A 17,973-nucleotide genomic window follows, 5' to 3' on the forward strand; every position below is an offset into this window, starting at 1 on the left:
TCTGCACGTCCACATTTGAACGAACAGACCTCTGCTTTCAGAGCATCTCCCAACACCCAATTAACAGTATTTAGTCTTAATCAAAGAAGGGGTGCCCCTCCATCCATTTCAGAAGCCTCAGAAACGGGTCATCCACACGAATGAAGCAAGAAAGCATGATGCTAAGTGAAATAAGCCACAGCCACACAGGGATACGTGTTGCTGATTTCACTCTGAAATACCTGGAACAAGAAAATCCACAGCGACACAAAGGAGATGAGAAGTGGGCAGGGGGTGGAGAGTGACTGCTTAATGGGTGCAGAGTTTCTGTTCAGGGTAATGATAAAGTTCTGGAAACAGGTAGTAAGGGTGGTTGCCCAAGAAATGAACGCCAACAAATCAAACACTTAAACTAAGTGAAATCTGTAAATTTAATTTATATATATTTATGTTATTCTGGGTAGACTAGAGAAACAAATTCATGGAGACTCATATGTCTATAAGAAAGAGCTATATATACAAGAGAGCAATTGAATGTTGAGAAAATATCCCAGCCCAGTTCAGGTTATGTCCATAAATCTGAAATTAGCCCATATGTCTGTAACCAGTTTATAAATTCTTCTTCAGACTCATGCAACACATGCAATGACACTGAATGCAGCAAGCTCACAGGCCAGTGGGTGGAAAGTCTTGTGGGTCCCATGGTGGTGGAAGCATCTTAGCACTGGCGTGGGTCTCCACGTGACTCCTCAGCTCCAGGGCTCCACCAGCCTCTCTCCATTTGGCTTGTCAAGAGTAATGTCTCCCAGGGAGTGAGTGAATGTCCCATCTCCAGCGAGCTATTTATCTCCTGAGCATCTCCAAATGAGGTCATCAAGCTGCGACCCGATTGACGCAAATTGACAACAGATTATGTAACTACCACAATATTTGACCACATTTTTTAAAAAGGTGTTTCTAGGGTCTGAGAATGGCTAGATCAAGAAATTCATCGATAAGAAATAGGAATCTACATATAATTGAAAAGAAAAATGTTAAAATAATAAATCGATGCATTAGGTTCTTATGACTGCAGTAGCAAATTGTCTGGAATTTTGTGTCTGAAAGGTATGCACATTTGTTATGTGAAAATTCTGGAGGATCTGCAGGGCTGTTTCCTTCCAGAAGCCACCAGGTGGCATTCCTTGGCTTGTGGCCCTCTTCCTCTGTCTTCCAAGCCAGTAGAAGAGCATCTTCTGTCCTTCTGCCTCTTTCAGTTAGGGACCCTGGTCATTGCTTGGAGCCCACTCAAATAACCCACAACAACCTCTCCATTTTGAGCTTCTTATCCCATCTCCCCACTTGTCACTGGGTGGTGTTTTGTGTGCTGCCGTGAGGCTGGAAGCTATGACAGTGGCATTGACAATCCCTGCCACCCTGAGGGGACAGGTTTCAGTGCATTTCTAGACTAGGACAGACTAGGAGATAGCTCTGGGGATCGACTTCTGAAGAGTATTGTTGTGATTAGTTAATGTTGAGTCTATTCCAAAACCTCACCAGGGAAACCTTTGTGAACACAACATAGGATTGTCTGATGTAGTGCTGGAGAATGAACCCGTTTGCTTAGAAGGTACTTCACAACAGTTGCCGCATAGAAGTCAGAGATGCAGATGGCACAGTGCCAGGCAGGGCACACTTTGTTCTGGAGCTTATTTGAAGGCAACTAACATCAATAACAACAACAACATCAATAACAGAGCCCGGTTGGCATAGTGGGGTCTGAGGCTTTCTACTCCTGTCAAGAGTTACAGCCTTGGAAACTCAAAAGGCCAGTTCCACTCTGTCCTGTAGGGTTGCTGTGCATCCGAATGGACAACCCCAACCTTTAATACACTGTTGTCTCTTTCGCCATGCCACCACCACCACCACCAGAAAACCCCAAGCACTTACAGGCTCCAGGCATTAGGAACCTACCCAACCAACACGTGATGATGTAAGTGAAATAAAGATTAATTCAAATTATCGCAAACACATTAAGAAGAAACAAGAACAATGGATGTATGTATGGATTGTGATAAATGTTGTACAAGCCCCCAAAATAAAATAATTTTAAAAAGAAAAAAATGTTCTTTAAATAAAAACTTGACTTGTTTTCAAATGAATTGGATCACTTGTGTGTGCATGTGTGTGTGTGTGTGTGTGTGTGTGTGTGTGTGTGTGTAGGTAAAAAGATCGAGGGAGGGATGCGAAAGGTTGAGTGTTTTTAAAGAAATTATTATCAGTAAGGCCTTTTGAAAATTAAACTGGTTACAGCTTTTTCTTGTCTAGGGGACAGCTGGGCATTTAGCCGGCCTACTGCTGTGTGGTCCAAGATTAGCCAAGGTGGACAGGCAAGCACACATGTGACCTTTTATCTGCTAACAGCTGGTCAGTGGGTGGTGGTGGTCAAAGGATGCTATAAATGGAAACAACTTCAGGAAGGGATTAGATACATCTCCGAACAGTCTGTTCAGAAAATGCATGGAGAAGTGTTTGTTAAAACGTTCAGGTTGTAGCCTGCACTTGATGCTGAGGAAAACCACTGTAGAGTTTGAATTTTGCCTTTAATTCGGCATTTCTAGTTTGGGGGGAAGTCAGACCTCTTGAAGTGCCTTGGGATCATTTTTGAGCTGCACCACATATTTCTACTAAATCCTTAAAGTCAAAAGTTGCCAGAAATTATTGCCCATTTGAGCTTAGCTCAAAACTGCCAGCATCCTCCCCCCACCCCCCATTAGGACATCATCTTCACTCATTTGCATCTTAAGACGTGTTTTGTGCAAGAGAGGAGCCCTGGTGGCAGAGCGGGTTATACATTGGGCCACTAGCCACAAAGTCAGCAGTTCGAATCTACCAACCACACTGTGGGAGGAAGATGAGGCTTTCTGCTCTAGTAAAGCTTTACAGTCTTAGAGACCCATGTGGGGCCGTCCTATGCTTTCCTATAGGTTGCTATGAGTCGGAATCAACTTGATGGCAGTGCGTTTGCTTTTGGGTTGGGGCAGCAGAGCAGCACTGTGGTGAGAGCTGGAGCTTGGGGGATGCACACAGTTCTGAGCTGGGTGTGCGACTGCCATCAACCTTGTGAGATGTGGGAGAGAAAAGTTTGGGAGCTGCTGCTTTAATAAAAGGATTTCAGGGACCTATAGGCAAGCTCTCAGTCAGATCCGAGATAGCAGCACACTCACCGTGGTGGGCTGGGGTGTGCAGCAGTCAATGCAAACTTGAATCCAGCCATGTCCTTAGAGCTGACATCTTGTTGGAGATGACACGGCACAGGAAAAACAAAGTATGCTTACCAAATCTGATCATGTTGTTCTTCTCCGGAAAGCCTTCTGTGGTTCCTGTGGGCCTGCAGAAGAGTGGTGTGTTAGTGCTGAGAGTGGGTAGGGCAGTGGCTGCTCCGTGGTGGAGTTGTCGCCTTCCATGCAGGAGACCTGGGTACAAGTCCCAGCCAGCACACCTCAGACGCTGCCAGCACCCACGTGGAGGCTTGCACGTTGCAGGTTCCAGTGGAGTTGCCGGACGAAGATGGACTAGGGAGAAAAGCCTGGTGATCTCCTTATGATAATTAGTCAATGAAAACCCAATAGATCAGATTGGCCTTATCTGCTGGGCATGGCCTCTTCCGTGTTGAGAACTAACTCAATGGTTGCTTACAACATGAACAACCGAGGGAGGCTTTTAAGACCTGCCACAGGATGGTCATCTGTTCAACACTTTTCCCCTTTGGTACATCCAGTGACCTGCCAAATGGCCTCTCCTGGTTTCTACATATGCCTGGATGTCCCACTTCAAAGACGTTGACTCGTGCCAGCGTCTTGCTCTGAGAGATCTTGACCTTCTCTGTGAGTGCAAATTTAGGGCCTCTTTTGAGGGTCAGCATAATGCCTTCTCATATCCTAGGTATTGCTTCTCTGGATTTCATGCCTCCCCTGACTCAGCAGAATGAAACTCACCCCCCCACCCCACCCCGCCACTGCCCCCTCCTTCCTCGAACCTCTCCACAAATCATCAGAGCCTGGGGTCTGCGTGCCTCATCTTGTATTTATGCCACAGGCCAGCCTAGAGGCTACTCAAAGGCAAGAGCTGTGCCTAATTTATCTTGAAGGCCCCCTCTCACCTAACTGGATACATAGGACACGCTCAATCAATACTTGTGAAAGGAAGGCAGGAGGTTGAAGAAAGGAGGGGAGCAGGAATTTAAAATATTGTGAGGTTCTCCAGGTGCGCGAGGACTGCTGTGGTTGTCAGGTGCCAAGAATTGGTCCTGCCCCTAGTGAAGCAACCCCATGAACAGCAGAAGGAAACCCTGCCTGGCCCACACCACCCTCACCACTGTTCCTGTGCTTGAGCCCACGTCGTCTCACTGTGTCCATCCATCTGTCTCGTGAGGGCCTTGCTCTTTGTTACTTGATGCCTAAGATACTCTCAAAGACAAATCTCTCCTAATTTTGTAAGGAGGGTTGGCAGGTTGAGGGTTTTCAACCCTCCTGGAAAGACACAAGCATTGCTCCAGTCCTCTCTGGCTGTGATTTTGGTAGCTATGTCCACCAGCCAGGCATCTTTTCTTGGCATTTATTTGTCCAGTTCTTGGTTACTCACATACAGGGGCCTGAAGGCCAACTGTCCTTCTAGCCTCTTGACTCTGACAGATGACATAACCCAGCTAGAGCTGCAGAGAGCTCCAGTGGGGCTTCCGGAAAAAGTGGGCTTGGAGCTGCATCTTCCCTCTGTGCAGGGAAGATAAGTGTAAAAAGATATAAGGAAATAATATAAAAATACAAAACATAAAAACACAAAATATATAGCATAATATATAAAATCTACTTTAAAAGAATGTAAAGAAGAAAATAAAATGGTAAAAAACCCTCTTGCACATGGGAGGTGTGGTCCAAAGGGGGGGGGGTGATAGCCTCTGTGTAGAGAGAGAGAAAACAGACTCAGAGGAGAAGAGCCACTGGCCGAGGGTCACCGGCTAAAGACCAATGGGGACCAGCACACCTTCTCCCTGGGGGGAAATGTGGGTTGGAGACTTCCTGTGTCATGGACATTCTTCTCCCCTGGAATCTCCTTCTCTTCCTCGCCCACATAAAGGAGGTTGTCTTTTAGTGGGGTGCCTTCTTCTTGGACAGCTGCAGGTGCAGGTGAATCTGGGAGGACAGCAGGACCTCGGAGATCCTTGGGTTCAAACTTCCCACGTTTCCGATCCAGCGAGGGATGGGTGTCAACTGAGCTCAACTCTGGGCTGGTTAAGTTACACATGTTAGCTCATTTAAACCTCCAAATCAGACAGTGGTGGGGTTTCAGGAGATTAGAAAGTCGTCTAGTTTTTGAAAAATAATAAATATGCTTAATTTTAAAAAGTTAATTATTAGTTGGATAGAGGCTGGTGGAATGAACTCCCAGGACTATGGCCCTTCAGGTCTGGAAATGAACTCACCCGCATGGCTCAATTTTCAGTCCAACCATAGATGGAGCTATAAAAGGAACTACAACACTTGTGAAGTACACACACCTTCGAATAGCCAGCCATTTGAGAGCAAAGAGCAGTCTTTATCCTAGGACAAAGGTCAGAGGGTTAGGAAAGGAGGGATAGAAACAGGAAACACATGGAGGGAGTGGGATCCGTAATTCATGGGAATTACAATCTATGAGGTGAAATAAAATGTGTATGAGTTGTTCAATGGAAAACCAGTCTGCTTTATAAACCACCCAATTCATAATAAAAGATATCAAGATCCAAGATATTGCTATTCCCACTTTCACTTAAACCTCCCTGGCAACAAAATAAAACCATAAGGCTCAGAGAAGTTAGGGGACTTGTTCAGAACACACAACCAGAGTCAAGAGTAGAATTTAGAGGCTCAGACTTTTTAGAAAACTTCTCTAAGCCTACTTGAGATTCCCTTGGAATGCCCCTCAGAAGGCTAGCATTCCCAGTGGTTTTTTTTTTTGCATCTCTACATTCTTGCTACTCAAAGTTGTTCCATCAGCATCCCCTAAAAGCTTATTAGACATGCAGACTCTTAGGCCCCATTCTGGACATAATGCAATGTAACAAGCTCTCCTGTGAGTGATTTGTATGGACACTGAAGTTTGAGAAGCCCTTCTCTGCTCTGCACCTTTCCTTCTTCTTCCAGTTCCAGGTTCAGGGCTAAATCCTAAGGGCAAATGTGAGGCAGTCAGTCCCATCCCAAAGGGATCTAAATCAGGAATTCTTTTCCTGGGTTTCAACAGCTGTTAGGGTCTGATTCTGGTCCCTATCAAACCCATAGAATGGAATGTAACACCTATTTGTCAGCCTGTTGAAAATAGTTTGGTGGTTACAATTTGGAACTCGCTCCGAGTTCACTTTGAAGAGTGACTGCAGGTCACCCTTTTGAATTGGTTTTATGAGGAGCAATGAACATTTATTACAGAAAGGCGATTGCAATGCTTGCTCATGGGATAAACAATGTTGTACATATACATATATACGACAATGAGATGTTATTGAACTGATTATTGTTATCAGGGGCCATCAAGTCAGTTCCAACCCACAGTGACCCCGTGTACAACAAAGTGAAACACCGCCTGCTCCCACACCATCCTCACAATCACCGTTATCTCTGAGCCCATTGTTGCAGCCACCATGCCAGTCCATTTCATTTAGCATCTTTCTCTTTCACCGACTCTCTACTTTACCAAGCATGATGTCCTTCTCCAAATGCTAGTCCCTCCTCATAACATCTCCAACGTACAAGGGGTGGACTACTAGCATCCTCCCTTCCAAGAAGCCGTACGTCCTTTAAGACAGATCTGTTTGTTCTTCTGGCAGTCCCTTCTCTGCTCTGCACCTTTCCTTCTTCTTCCAGTTCCAGGTTCAGGGCTAAATCCTAAGGGCAAATGTGAGGCAGTCAGTCCCATCCCAAAGAATAGTCAATATTCTTTGCCACAATCATGATTCAAAGGCATCGATTCTTCTTTGGTCTTCCTTACTCTTTACCCAGCTTTCCCAAGCACATGAAGTGATGGAAAATACCAGGGCCTGGATCAGGTGCACCTTAGTCCACAAAGTGACCCCTTTGCTGTTTAACACGTTAGAAAGGTATTTTGCCACAGATTTGCCCAATGCAATACTTGTTTGATTTCTTGACGGCTGCTTCCACAAGCTGGTAGTTGAATTGATCCAAGGCTTAATAAGTGGCCATATCAGTGATTATAAAGGTCTCTCTGTCATCCAGGTAGGAGTGATGTCCATATGGCAGCATCACCAGGCTCTGTTCACTGCCCTTCCTTGGGCAGCGTGGACTGGTGGCTTTAGAGACAGAAGGGGAGGGGGACGTTCTGCTGATATTTATTCTTTTAGATGGAACACAGCTGTATTTCATGGCAGATGGATGATTATGTCACCAGACCTGTTAGACATGCGTTCAGTCACGCCCTGGGAGTTTGGAGGTAAGTGTGTCAGGACAGATGTAGTTTCCCTCATGAACCCGACCCTTAAGAACCACAGCCAGTGGCTTACCGAGGGTGGAGAGATCCCAGTGCAGACAAAAGGGGGAGTGGGGAGGCATCATCTGGACAACTAAACACCCCCCTGGGTTTTATTATAACCATGCACTGGCAATTCTTTTATTTCTAACAAAAAATAATTTTATTGGGGGCTCTTACAGCTCTTATGACAATCCATACATCAGTTGTATCACGCACATTTGTACATATGTTGCTATCATCATTTTCAAAACATTTTCTTTCTATTTGAGCCCTTGGTATCAGCTCCTCTTTTTTCCCTCCCTCCCCCGCCCTCCCACCTTTGTGAATCCTTGATAAAATTTAAATTATTATTATCCTGTTTCCCCGAAAATAAGACAGTGTTTTATATTAATTTTTGCTCCCAAAGATGCGCTAGGTCTTATTTTCAGGGGATATCTTATTTTTCCATGAAGAAGAATATGGTACACATTATTGTTGAGCAACAAAAAAGGAAAATTATTACCTGTATGCAGTATGGTAGTAGTTGTCATCACAAACCAGCATAACCAGACAAACTGTGAATCCTACAGTATCAAGAATTTCATGTTACTACCATTATTTCCATGTACAACAATCTATGGTACATTTACTCATAATCGATGGTACATTTACTTGCACTTCCTGTCTGCTCTGTCTGTGCTGCGGCCAACAGTGAGTTGCGTGGCGGCACCCACCGCTACGGTCTAGAGTCCAGAGTTAAGGTAGCTTTGGGGGGCTTATTATCGGGGAGGCCTTATGTTTGAGGAGGTCTTATTTTCGGGGGATGCCTTATATTTCAGTGAGGGGCAAAACTGTAAGTAGGTCTTATTTTCGGGGGATGTCTTACTTTCGGGGAAACACGGTATATTCATAGCTCACACTGCCCATTGTGTGGACATCCCCCTGGGTGTGTGTGATTATACATTGATCATTGTGATCGGTTCCCTCTTTTCCCCGCTTCTTTCCCCAGCTTCCCCCTTCCCTCATGGTATCGTTACTCCCATTATTGTTTCTGAGGGGTTTATCTGTCCTGGATTGCATATGTTGGGAGCTCTTATCTGTACCAGGCATTGGCAATTCTAACAGTGCTAGGGATAAAGTATTTCTTTCTGAAAAAGCAAACAAACAAACAAACACCAAAACAACCCCCCCCAAAACAAAAATAGGACAGAGCACTGATCTACTGTGTAGAAGGTGAGAATTCTACCACCAACCTCCCCGGAAATAGCCAGTCACTGCTAATGAACGTCAATGGTTTGCCAGAGTGTGATCCTGACTTGAGACATTGGTGAGAGCGTCATAGCTCTCCACCTGCCGGGTTTGGAGGTTCCATGAAATACCAGGGTTTGTGTGTGTCCCTTCTGCGGAATGACCTTCAGTCGAAATGGCCACAGGCTCTTGTGCAATCTTAAGTATGCTAGCTGTAATTCTGCTCCTCTCTCACTAACAAGCCTAAGGGAACGCAGGTGAATGAGAAAGGCCTTATTATTCTGATCACTGGGAAGGGCTCTCATTTATGACCAAGCACTCACCATTAATGCCTTGAGTACTTTATGATTATTAATAATTACCTGCAGCATACTGACAGCAGATAAGGACACAGCAGTGTGCGTGTGTGGGAGTGGGGTTTGAAAACCGGTTGGACTCGGGGAAGTGCAGGGCCTAGCTTAGAGCCTTTTCTCCATTTGTCATCATGTTACCTATTGGTCCAATTGGAGTTTTGTTTTCTTTACAATGAGTTGTACTTCACATTGAAGGCTGCAATCCTTGATCTTCATCAGCAAGTGCTTCAAGTCCTCTTCTCTTTCAGCAAGCCAGGCTGTGTGTGTCATCTGCATATCACAAGATGTTAACAAACCTTTCTCCAGTCCTGATGCCACATTCTTCTTCAAATAATCCAGCTTCTCTGATTGTGGGCATACAGAATGAATAAGTATGGTGATATGGAAAATGATATGGTGATCACCTGTTCACCGTGGGTCACCCTGCTGCCATTTGAAACATCAGTGCTATAGCCTCCAGCATCACAGCAACACACAAGCCACCGCAGTCAGACAAACTGGCAGACAAGTGACTGATGTGTGCACACACCCATCTCCTGTGACTTCAAGGATCTGCTGTCCACACATTGGGAGGCCACCTGAATGGTGTGAGAGTTAGGGAAACCATGATTGTATCAGGAACTGTTGAAGGAAAGGGGAGGGTCTCAGCTGTCCAATACTATGCTAGAAGAAATACCGTAAGAGGATGCTATTTAACAAACAAAAAGGTATTCTCTAACAGTCTGCAAGGTGAGAAGTCTGAATTCATGGATCCAGCTGTAAGGGAAGGCTCTCTCCCTCTGCTGGCTCTGGAGAAGGGCCTTGTCAACATCTGTGAGCCCAGCATTCCTTGGAAAGTGACATGTGTCTTAGCATCAATGTTCTCTTGGATCTAGGAACTTTCTAGCACAGCAACCCTGGGCCCAAAGGACATACTATGGTCCTGGCTCTTCTTTCTTAGTGATCACATATCTCGCTTTCTCTGCTTGCTTCTTCTCTCTTTACCTTTTGTAAGATTGTAGGTGCTGCAGGCCACACCCCAGAAAAACTCCCTTTACAGGTCTGTGACAGCAATAAGTGTGCTACATCCCACCCTTGGTCATTTTACAACAGATTGAATCATATGGGTTCATTACAGAATTACCACATTATGTCATTATATAACTGCCAAGCCAGAGAATCATGATTCCCCACAAGGTGACATACAGTTTGGAGGCAGGGGAAGCAATTCAATCCCTGACAAGGGGTCCTTAACTCAGAGAATGGAAGAGAAGGAGAAGCAGGTCAGGAATCTTTAAGTGCTCAAAGAAGGGATGTGACAAAACTTGTTCCATTGGGCCAGCATCCCGAAGGTCCAAATAGAGTGCAAGCCTCCTTGCCACTGAGTCTCTCCCAACTCATTGAAAAGGAGCTTCCCTGTGGGGTTTCTGAGATTATAAATCTTTAGGGGAGCAGAAAGCCTTCTGGTTAGCAGCTGAACATGGACCCTTTGCACTACCAATGCTCCTCAAATGAGAGCATGTTTTATAGGGAGGCAAGCTCAAGTGCAATACGTGGAAGCACCTGGCAATCATGAAGGCTGGCCAACATTATTAACCAACCGTTCATAGAATCAGTGAATTCTTCACTGTGGAAATAAGATAATTCAGGATTAGAACAGATTGCCCCAGAGAGAAAATTCTACACTTGGATGTTCTGTTGAAGGTTATTCCTGAAGAAATAAGACTGCAAGATTCTGAAGTCCTGTGTTTTCTTATACTTTTGAGATTCCCGTCTAGGCGGTTGACTCCAGCCTCTGTTTCCCTACCTATCTTGCTCCTGGGAGCTCAGCAATTCCCCGCACAACCACTGAACTGGGTTTCATCGTTTCGGTGCCTCCGTGGTGAGGGTTTGTGCCTTCAGGTGACAGGAGCTTGCAGTTGAGGCTTAGAAACATGGTATAGCACACCAGATTCGACTTGCCCTGGGGCTCAAGCTATACTTGGAGATGGGCTTTTTAAATTGTAGCTTTTCTGTTTGCATGATGGTTTGTCAGGAAAGATAGGGAGCTTTTTAATGGGAACACTGGGTGGCAAGAAGCATGGCTTTGTCTGGTGGGGCTACACAATCTCACCCACCCCTTGGAAAGCATCGTGGAGCTGGGAAATGGCATCATATGGCGACAGTAGCCTTGTCATTCTTGCAGTTGTACAACACACAGAAATGTGACCCAGGATGCGAAGCTTCTTAAGCTGTTCGTTTCAGCTCTGTGTGGGTCGTGAGAACTCTGACAACAGTAAGAGGTTTCTGATCACACAACGACCAAAACTTAGTTCAAAATCACATGCATGATGAATCCGAGGTGTTTCTCCAAGCATTTGGCCATGTTGCCAATCTCTAGGTTGTAAAGAGTCATGAGTAGAAACTATTTAAGACGCCCTGCCCCTGGTGTCTTATCACACACCCTATACTGTATTTTGAATAGGTGTTATTTTTGGTTCTTTTGGCAAAGGGACATCATATCTCAGCAATGTTCTCATTGTTGGACAGGGGGGGCTGTGACTGAAAATGCCCATTCGTGGTGATTCAGTGGTAGAACTCTTGCCTCCCATCTGGGGCACTTCGGTTTCCTTCCAGCCAGTAAATCTCATGTGTGGCCACCACTCATTAGTCAGGGGAGAGCTGGGTGTCTCTGTCATGCTAAACGGGCTTCCATGGAGACTTCAGCCTGAGGCAGACTGCGTGGAGCAGTCCAACTATCTGCATTTGAAAACTGGCAAATGAAAGTCCTAATGGGTCACAGTCTGCAACGACCTGGGGGATGGCAGGGGACCCGGCAGTGCGTGGAGTCCCACCTCAACGGAAGCCACGACAGGAACAACCCAAACATGGCACCATGACCCATGACCTTCACAAGAGGATCGTGAGGCGTGTACCCCCATTCCTTAGGTCTTGGGGCATTCCTGGGCTCAACTCTTTCCTGGGATGCGTTCCAGGAAGACCCTGCACTTCCCATCAGCGCTCATCATACTGCGGACTTAACTGTTTCCTTCATAACTTGTGCTCAGTAGCTAGCGATATTCACGGTGCTTTGCACATGGTAGGTATACATTTGTACTTATCGATTTGAATGGAAAGGCATATGCGCAGAAGGCAATAGTGTCTCTGAGTTAGTCTGGGTAGAAGAGAAACAAATCCACAGAAACTCATATATGCATACGAGAAGGTTTTATATAAAGGGTAAAGGTACATTCAGAAAGCATCCCAACCCTATCAAGTCCAAGCCCATAAGTCCAATTTAGACCATATGTCCAACACCGGTCTACAAAGTCCTCCTCAAACTCACAAAACACACACAGTGATGGCGAATGCAGGAGGATCACAGGCCAGTAGGTAGAAAGTCTTTGAATTCAGTGGTGGTGTAAGCATCTCAATGCTGGCAGGGGTCTCCACGTGGCTGCTCCAGCACCCAGGGCTGCATCAGGGTGAGTCCATGTGGCTTCTCCTCTGAGATGTCTCTCAGGAAGTGTGCCTTGCCAACTAAGGCAGAGGGCAGCTGCACACCAGTCTGACCATCAGAGAGCAAGTGACAAGAGAACTAGAAAGGCGAGGCTCACTGAGTCATTTATCGCTCCACTCTTCAATTAATCCCACATGTGTTTATCCGCCAGGTTGGCAAAATAAACCTTAACTATCACAATCTCCCACTAAGATCACTTAAAAATAATCAACTGAAGAAAGAGTTACATTTAGAAGGGACCTTTGGAAGGCTATGCCTCTCATCTTGAAAAGTGAGGGGTTTGAAGCTCAGACTGATACATGCTCTTTCAAAGAGCCAGTTGTTGAATTCTGGTCTCCTAAGGGCCAGCCTGGGTCCCTGCCCATGGGCCTGAGCTCCAATCATGTGTCTTCTTCCTCCATTTGCAGCCTCGTGAATGTCGTGTGCCACACCTGCTTCAAGAGGCAGGAGAAGCTCCATCGCTGTGGGCAGTGCAAGTTTGCCCACTACTGTGACCGTACCTGCCAGAAGGATGCCTGGCTGAACCACAAGAATGAGTGCTCAGCCCTCAAGAGATACGGGAAGGTGCCCAATGAGAACATCAGGTCAGAGCAGGGCCCCAGGGGTGCTTCTGATCCCCAGATGTCAGGCTGGCATGATGGCAGTGAGAACATTCCCAGGCATGAGGAAGTCAGGTAGCGGGCCCAGTGCAGGTCAGGAAAGAGCCTGGGAGAGACTGGGCGTGGTCACTGCTTCAGTCTTGAGCAGTCCCTGACGGGCTGGAGCTGCCTCTAGACTCATCTTGAATGGTGCTCCCCTGTTTCATGTTCTTTTAAAATTTAGCTTCTAATGTTAAACATTGGGAAATACCACAAAATTAAAAAGCCAGATTCCTGGCTTTTGTTGGAAAAGAAAATCAAATTTGGCAAAACGGGTCAGAGTTGAGCAGCATCCCTTCCATCCCACCTTGCAGAGCATTCTAGGCTCCCAGCCCCACGTTCCCCGACGTCTCACGTGAGACCCTCTGACACTCATTGTATCTGAGAGGCATTGGATCTGTAATAACTAGCGCCCTCTTCTGGTGTGCAGTGGGTTACTTTGGGCAGCGAACTACAAGGTCAGCATTTGGAACCCACCAGGCTGACACAAAGATCTCCCCGAGTGTTGCTCGACCACGGGGAAACCAAGTCCACCCTTCTCCCCACCACCCTGAACTCGACGCCTTTGCAGCACGAGTGGGCAGCAGAGAGCAGAGCCCCTGGCAGGAAGGCCTGGCCCAGGCTTCTGAAACAGTGGCCACGGGCCATCCAACAGCGCCCCATTCTGCTCCCACACACATCGCTTTCCCTGGTGCAAGAAGTGGCTTGATGGCAACTCGTTTTCAGACCGTTACCCTCTTTCATTTGCTGCGTGGCACTTGGCAGTGGGTAAAACGGAGCTCGTTTAGCTGGGCCTCTCTATAGCCAGAAGCTTCACGAGAGAAGAGCACGTCCAGTTTCCAACTCGGTCTTGTGGCCGCACCCGTGGCTGGGCTGCGCTCGGTGCTCGGCGTTGGGCAGTGCTTGCTGGGTGAGGGAATGTGGTGGCCCTCTCCCCAGCATCACCCCTCTCTGCAACATCACCCCTCTCCACAGGCTGGCTGCCCGGATCATGTGGCGGGTGGAGAGAGAGGGCACCGGGCTCACGGAGGGCTGCCTGGTCTCTGTGGACGACTTGCAGAACCACGTGGAGCATTTTGGGGAGGAGGAGCAGAAGGCCCTGCGGGTGGACGTGGACACCTTCTTGGAGTATTGGCCGCCTCAGAGCCAGCAGTTCAGCATGCAGTACATCTCGCACATCTTCGGAGTGGTATGACACCCTGGCTAAGCCCACCTCCTCCAGGGCCCCCTCTTCGCTTCCGTGCCTCCTCTCACGTGGGGTGGTGGACCAGGAGCCCACGTCTGCCCTGGGCAGGGACTTCTATGCCACCAGGGATGCCCTTAGGCCTGCAGACAGAGACACTGACACCTCTGTTCTGTTAACCAGATGCAGCAGAAATACCCACTGCCCTTTCTATTTATGAGACCAGGGACAGGCCCCTAATTCAGTCCATTAAAACAAGCCCAGGGACAGGAGAGTACAATTCCTCATCAGGGAAGACGAGGGGAGGAAGGATGACTAGGCTTGCAGGAAGGAGACGTTTCTAGAAACTTCTCGGCCAGAGTGGAGAGGGGGTGCCAAGACAAGCTAGGGGGCAGCAAGACCTCATTCTTTGTCTTGCTGGCCTTGCTTGCTTTGGGGTGGCTCCCGCCTTGTCAGCAGCTGGCATTCCACACTTAAACTCTTTTTGTCTCGGAGTGATGGGTTTGGGAAGTCTGTGTATTCCAACCCTCTCTCCCAACATTGGAAACAGAGAGCAACCACTGTCTCTTTCTCTCCACTGGTCATTCTATTGCATAACAGTTTTGTTGTCATATAATTCACCGATCATACCTTTCAATAGTCCAATCATATTTCAAAGAGCCTTATGATCATCACCACCATCAATTTTAGGACATTCCCCCTTCCTTGTACTCATTGCTCTTAGTTCCCCATTTCTTGCCCACTTCCTCTGCCATGCCCCTAGGAAACTATTTACTCTCTATCGATTTACCTATTCTGGATTTCATATAGAGAAAAACGTGCAAAATCAAAACAAAAATAAACCCAACATTGACAGACCGAAACAGAGCAAAATTTCAGCCGAAAAGCTTAGAAATTAGAACAAATATATATATTTGGATCCAAAGGGAGATCAGATGACAAGATGTCACATTTTAATCTAACTACAACTGCAGTGATCCACTCTACAGTTCATGCTGTCTGATCACAAGACCATTCCCATCCCTGGTTCAGAATCAGAGGGGAGGCTTAATATACATGGGGGACCCTGAAAATGGGCTTTGGGTTTTCACTGGAATCCATAGCCTTCCGTGAAGTCAGATGTGCAGAATTTAACCTCTACTATTGTTCCCACCTCTTGATTTGGATTTTATTCTTTACAATCTTTGAATCACACAGGCTGGCATGCTGCTTCCAGGTGGCCTTAGCCCAAGGCTCACTTAGATGGCTGTTATTTTAAGATACGTCTTTAAGACCCCAGACGCTATCCTTTTTGATAGCTGAGCACCATCTGCTTTCTTCATCACACTTTGCTGCAGCACCTATATCTTCTGTGATCTCTCATGAGGGCAACTATTGAGTAGGGCCATGTCATAAGGACTAATTGCTCTTAGATTAGGGCTATGATTGTGAGCTCAAAACCTATTCACACATTTCTGCTTTATATATGTCCCTGGTTCACTTTAGAGATGTCTTTATTATTTTATTGGAGAACATTATAATTCATCTCCATGGAGCATATAATAATTTGATTGATATTATCATTAATTTAGGCAGTGCTATAGAATTTAAAACACTGTTGAGAACAGGAAAGTATACATGTATAAGACCGTACAATTTAGGTGACCGGACACTATTTACACGAATGATGATGATTAGGAACAGGGTAAACTTTTCAATAGTGTTCATTCCCAAAGCAGAACTGTACCTGCTGGACTAAAAGATGTCACAAAAAGGCAGAGAGTATAAAAGTCGTGAAAGTGTGGCATCTCGAGTTGCCGTTTATTGGTAGCCTCAAAGCAAGAGTTTTTGAACAAACAAACAAACAAACAAACAAACAAACAAACCCATGGAAAAGGGAAGAGTCTTGAACCAACGTCCAATGACTCCCACATCCACAGCCTTGGGAGAGTAGCCATCTGCTTCTCCTCACAAGCGGGCATTTCAGCCTTAAGCCCAAGGGAGTTTTTCCAGTCCTTCAATCGGCTACAGGTATGCTTAAGGTAAAGTCCAGCTCGATTAGTGTGAATTCCCAGTCGGATCCTTCTCGTGTGGTCTGTGAAGGATGCTGTGCACCTCAAAGGGGCAGAGTCTAAAGTCCTGGCTGTCTATAGTACACGGCCTGGGTCACCAAGGGTTGAATGAAAAATAGGCCCCAAATGCCCAGTTAGAAACAAAATTCCGGGATTATTCTCTCTTAGGGGGTCAATGTACTTAACGTAGAGCATTTTTCCCAATGGCAGACTGCCCCACCCCGTTTATCCACCAACAGAAATGTAGGCACCTTCTCTGAGACAAGCAGGCCCATGTCATAAGAACCAATTGAAGAAAAACTTATTCTTAAAAAAACGAAAATCAACAGAATACCACATAAGTAAAAACTAACTTGGCTTGCCTTGCGTTGTAGGGGTCAATGTTAGATACTGCCCTGACCAAAAGTAACCTGGTCATGCACATGGTCAAGCACTCAACGGATCCCAGTAGGTCGGTAGTTTGAACCCCGCACCTGCTCTGCGGGGAAAAAGACACAGAGGCCTGCTTCCCTAAAGATCTCCAGTCTTGGACACCGTGTGGGGCAGTTCTGGTCTGTCCTATAGGCTCGCTAGGAGTTAGAGTTGACCCCACAGCAGTGGAGGCGGTTATTGCCCTTATCAGACTTAAACCTTGGGATCAGGGAGTGTGAAAGTAGTCACCAGAGACAAAATAATGAAAAAGAACTTATCTTATGAGCAGCTCAAAGAGTTGAGGGTGGGAAAGCAAAAGAAGCAGGGGAGGGAGAGGCAGGCAGTCTCTCTCTCTTTCTCTCACACACACGCACGCACGCATGCACGCGCACACCCTGAGACAGATAGCGAGGAACAATCATGGGAGGCCAGATGCGGGGGGTTGGGGCGGGTGGGGGCTACGGACAACTTTCAAGATGGTGTGACATTTTAACAAATATGGGACTTTCTCATGCTGAGCTCATGGGTCATTTAGAATCTTAAAGAGACTAAGAGGCGAATTATTTTGCTTTTGAGTTCAGATTCTCTAATAATTTCCAGGGCAAGATGAGGTCTGCTTCTTTTTTATTTAAAAAAAAAATTTAAATTCCTTTCAATAGCCAGCATGTTGTTTTACCCTAAGTTTCTATCTGGTAACAGTTTCTCTGTTCTTTTTCCCCTGGAAAGATCAATTGCAACGGCTTCACTCTCAGCGATCAGAGAGGCCTGCAGGCAGTGGGGGTGGGCATCTTCCCTAACCTGGGTTTGGTGAACCATGACTGTTGGCCCAACTGTACCGTCATCTTTAACAATGGCAAGTGAGTATGGCTCTACCCAGGGTGGTGTGATGGGGGTAGGGAGACTTTATGGTGTTTTCTCCACTTCAGCCAAAGACAAAATGTTGAGTCTGAACCAGAAGGGGTTCAGTAGAAAGCAAACCAGGACTCTCCCTTCAGAATATAAGTGTGGATTGGGGGAAAGGTAATGAGGATATCAAATATTCCACACAGGTCATTTCAGAGTCTTTGTATGCTTTTGAAACTACCTAGATGTATTAGACAAGCCTCTGACTGTTTTAAAACATGAGGCCTGGGGTTATTCCCCTAAAGGCTGTTGC

General features: G+C 46.3%; 1 protein-coding gene across 2 annotated transcripts in view; it reads left to right on the forward strand.

Moving 5' to 3' along the window:
* SMYD1 (SET and MYND domain containing 1) overlaps positions 1-17,973 on the forward strand; it is a 52,247-nt gene that overhangs the window by 9,646 nt on the left and 24,628 nt on the right. For both annotated transcript variants that reach the window (XM_004707945.2, XM_030888478.2), the window contains exons 2-4: positions 12,942-13,118; positions 14,148-14,361; positions 17,544-17,674. In XM_004707945.2, the coding sequence (XP_004708002.1) occupies positions 12,942-13,118; positions 14,148-14,361; positions 17,544-17,674 (522 nt within the window). The remainder of the gene's footprint in view (positions 1-12,941; positions 13,119-14,147; positions 14,362-17,543; positions 17,675-17,973) is intronic.

The sequence above is a fragment of the Echinops telfairi genome, unplaced genomic scaffold (genome assembly GCF_000313985.2).
Source record: "Echinops telfairi isolate 266 unplaced genomic scaffold, ASM31398v2 ScPeMD7_7467;HRSCAF=8505_1, whole genome shotgun sequence".
In the NCBI taxonomy this organism is placed as follows: domain Eukaryota; kingdom Metazoa; phylum Chordata; class Mammalia; order Afrosoricida; family Tenrecidae; genus Echinops; species Echinops telfairi.